At 62.3% G+C, this 3,951-nt stretch overlaps 1 protein-coding gene across 1 annotated transcript; it reads right to left on the bottom strand.

Moving 5' to 3' along the window:
* On the bottom strand, nucleotides 1-1,794 carry LOC123046850 (hydroquinone glucosyltransferase). Its single transcript, XM_044470281.1, has one exon. It carries the CDS (start codon nucleotides 1,694-1,696, stop codon nucleotides 239-241), a length of 1,458 nt encoding a protein of 485 aa, XP_044326216.1. The 5' UTR covers nucleotides 1,697-1,794; the 3' UTR covers nucleotides 1-238.
* Nucleotides 1,795-3,951: the final 2,157 nt, after the last annotated feature.

The raw sequence follows: 3,951 nt of genomic DNA, 5'->3' as shown, positions 1-3,951 counted from the left end.
TAAACTACTTTACCATCGATCAAGTCTTAAACGACTTACCAGATATTACAAAAGAAACTAAATAGTTGATTAATCCATGTGGCGCGGCGGCACCCGCTAGTATGTTACTATGGTTCAGTCGTCCGGATTTTAGCACTGTCCTTTGGAAAAACAATTAAAACATACACCGCCGATACAGAAGCAGTACACAACACGCCGACGCCATCGCCGCTTTGCCGCCCGGGCGCGCGTCCGTCCGTCACTTCACGTTGCCGAGCGTCGCCTTCTTCCACGTGGCGGCGACTTCCTCCAGCGCCCGGCGGGACGACCCTTCCGGCGACCACGCGCGCGCCGCCGCCTGCTGCAGGGCCCCGGCCTGCCGCCGCACGGCGCGCCCCTTCTCCGCACTCTCCATCAGCTCCTTCACGGCGCCCGCGATCTCATCGCGCGCCACCACGCCGTCGGCCTCCCGCGGACGCAGCGGCAGAGCCACCCCGACGCTCCCTACCAGGGCCACGGCGTTCATCCGCTGCTCCGCGTACAGCGGCCACGCCACCATCGGCACGCCGGCCGTCACGCTCTCCAGCGTGGAGTTCCAGCCGCAGTGCGACACGAACACTGCCGTCGCCGGGTGGGACAGTACGCGCACCTGAGGCGCCCACGCCGCCACGGCCAGTCCCTTGTCCTTGGTCCTCTCCAGGAAGTCCTCCGGGAGCCACGCCAACGGGTTTGGGTTGTCGTCGTCACGGTCACGGCCGTCGTTGCCACCGTCCAGATTTGGCATCCGCACAACCCAGAGGAACCGGTGGCCGCTCGCTTCCAGCCCAGCGGCGAGCTCGGCCGTCTGCTGCACGGTCAGCGACCCGCCGCTCCCGAAGGAGACGTACACCACGGATCCGGTCGGCTGGAGATCGAGCCAGTCTAGGCACGCGGACGCGCCGGCGGCTTTGTCGGAGATTGTGCCCGGCCGGACGAACGGCCCAACTGGGAACACGGGCGGGAACGCGCCTCGCTCCGTTGCCAGCTTGAACTCTTCCACGGTGGCGGGCTCCATCTCGTAGAAGGTGTTCACCAGTAAACCGTCCGCGAGGCGGTAGCGCCGGCCCTCCTCCACGAGGTGCGCGTACACCGGCTCGCCGCATCTCCGGAACGAGGGCGGCAGGTCGGCGCGGCGCAGCGACACGCCCCCGGGGAGCTCCAGTGGGTCGGGGAGGTCGCGGTACTCGCCGGGGGCAACGCCGTCGTGGAGCTCCACCGCGGCGCGCATAACGGCGAGGGCGGTCAGATTGCTGGGCACGAAGACGTAGCCCGGGACGCCGAGCTCGGCCGCGAGCGGCAGCGCCGCGGAGCAGAAGAAGTCCGGCACCAGCGCGGCGAGTGGGGCACCGACGGACCGGAGGAGGGCGCGCAGGCTGGGTAGGGAACGACGGATGAGCTCGAGAAGCACGATATCCATACTAGTGCCGGCGGGGAGGTCGTCGAGCGGGACGGGCGGGAGCGCGGCTGTGGTGACGCAGGCGGGGACGCCGGAGAGGGCCTCCGGGGAGGAGAGGTCAGTGAAGGTGACGAGCGTGGCCGCGAGGCCCTGGTGGTCGACGAGCCGCCGCGCCAGCTCGGCAAGCGGGATGAGGTGGCCGGCTCCGGGGCTGGCGAGCAGCACGACGTGCGGCGCCAGGCGCTTGGTGCATGCTGCTCCTGCGTTGGCCAACGACTCCATCGATCGGCCCGATTCCCTCCGAGCACACTGCACGGCTGCACCAGGGAATTCAGCGCGCTTGCACACAAGGTCGTATGTTAGCAGTACCTACCAAACTCAGTGATATGATATGCGCTGCAGACAATGCCATTACTCATGAATAGGGTTGCTGTACTGAATCATTAACTTCTGAGGTGGACATGTGAACGCCATGGGCTGACTAGTGTGACTCCGCCTCCCCGCGCGGAGCTCCCTCCTCCGCCTAGGGTTCCTGCGCCGCCGCCGCCGCCGCGGCCGGAGCCCACCGTCGCCGCGCGTCTCTCCCTCTCCCCCACCCCTCCCCCTGGCCCCTGCCCCTCCCCCCTTCTCCGTACCCCCCGCGTCGCCTCCCCGGGCGAGGCGGCCGGGGGGGCCTTCCACTGCTCCCCTCCAGGCTCTCTCCTCGCATCTCCTTCCTCCCGCCGCCGCCAGCGTGCGCCGCCGGGCCTCGGCCGCGTGGTGCTGGCTGCGGCGGGCATGCCCTTCCCCGCGCGCAGCCCCCCATGCCCGGCCAGTGGGGGCTGGCGGCGGTGCTCCTCTGCCGGCGTCGGTGTGGCCCGTCGGCGGTGTTGCCGCGCGCCACGGTGGTGCTCGACGAGGCGGTGCGGCCGTTGGCCGTGGGGTGGTGCGGTGGCGCTGATGGCTGGCGGCGCCCGCCCAGCCCAGATCTGGGCCCTTTTGGGGCCCATCTGGGTTTGGGTGGGCCGGTGGCTCGGTGTTCCGCGGCGTCGTTTCCTGATGATGGCATGGTAGCGGCGGTCTCGCGTGGTGAGGATTTCGTCGGTCGGCGAGTTGCAGCGTGGCGACAGGATTGTCCGGGTCCAAGTGGACCCGGCCGGGCAGTCGAGGCCCGACAAGTCCTCATCGCCGCGTCCGGTCGGCTCCGCTGCGGCGGTGGAGGTTGTCCCCTCCACCCGTCCGAGTTGTGCTCGCTCTCGTGGCCGGGGTCTCCTTGCCCGAGCTAGGCCTCGTGTTGGCAGCTCCAGTGAGGCGGCGGGGGTGTCCAGTAACCGTGGTGGCACAGGCTGGTGGGCGGCTGTTGTGGTGGTGCATCTCGAAGTGCCACGGGTGATGGTGGTGGTTGTGGATCGGGAGAAATCCTTGTCGGCTTGTCCAGCACCGACGCGGTGACGCTTGCGGACGCCATTAGACCCTCCTGAGGGGTGTCGAATAGATCCCTTCCCCATCATCCATCGCGTACCGGGGGAAACCCTAGAACTTGTTCGGGCAACAGCGGCGGCGGCGTCGCATTCCTTCTTGAAGGTGTTGCTTGGTGCGAGGCGCTTCGAGATGCTGGGAGCACAGTGGCACTTGTCAGAGGGTGCAGCGGTTGCCGGTCTTCCTTTCTTCGTTGATCTGCCGGTGTCGGCATTCATTTCTCTTTCATTTTCTTTTGTTTTCTTTTGGGCTTATCTGTGCTGCGGCCCCAGCGTGCTGGATGTATCGGAGGTTTGCTTTATAATATAAAGCGAGGGGAAACCCTTTTTCTTAATCATTAACTTCTGCTAGAAAATTACTCCCTCCGTTCCACAACGTAGCGCACGTATCCTCAGATCTAAATTTGATAAATTTAACCAACAAGACCGATTGCGGTGGGAGAAAAAATTATACCACTGAATACGCTCCCGCTGCAGTTGGTCTCGTTTGTTAAATATACGGTTAAAGTATGAATTCTGTGGTATAATTTTTGCTCCCGTTGCAGTTGGTCTCGTTTGTTAAATATACGGTCAAAGTTAGATCTCAAAAAATGCGAGCACACTACGGAGGGAGTAAGTTAGACGCCTCGCCGCTAGGACAAGTACTAGTCCCCTACGGCTCTCAGGCACCAGTGTTATGTATTAGTTTGAGACCTCCTCCAATGCAAAGGTGCTTAGGTGAGGTGCTAAGTATATTAAATGCCTTATCAACTCAAGTCCCCAATGCAAAGGTGCTAAGCTTCATGCATTTAATTAGTTGTAGACGCAAAATTGTTCTTTCACCTAGGTACACGTGCTTAACACCGTTTCTTTCTGGGGTCACATACTATTCTCTCTCTTCTTAACTAGCATGCCACATCAGACTTTTTGCTTAGTTGGCAACCTTAGCACTTGTCCAAGTTGGAGCATTGGGAGGGGCCTGAGGCACTGAATTAATCGGTGAAGAAAGTCTTCCAAATCCCTGTTGATTGCACCCTAATCTATTGACCAAATCGAATCTTGGGGTCGTTTTAGGCTAACAAGTGCTGAAGTGGAAATAGT

This window comes from Triticum aestivum, chromosome 2B, assembly GCF_018294505.1.
Source record: "Triticum aestivum cultivar Chinese Spring chromosome 2B, IWGSC CS RefSeq v2.1, whole genome shotgun sequence".
NCBI classification, from domain to species: domain Eukaryota; kingdom Viridiplantae; phylum Streptophyta; class Magnoliopsida; order Poales; family Poaceae; genus Triticum; species Triticum aestivum.
The sequence above is the reverse complement of the archived record's forward strand: the minus strand, read 5'-3'. Positions and strand labels throughout refer to the sequence as shown.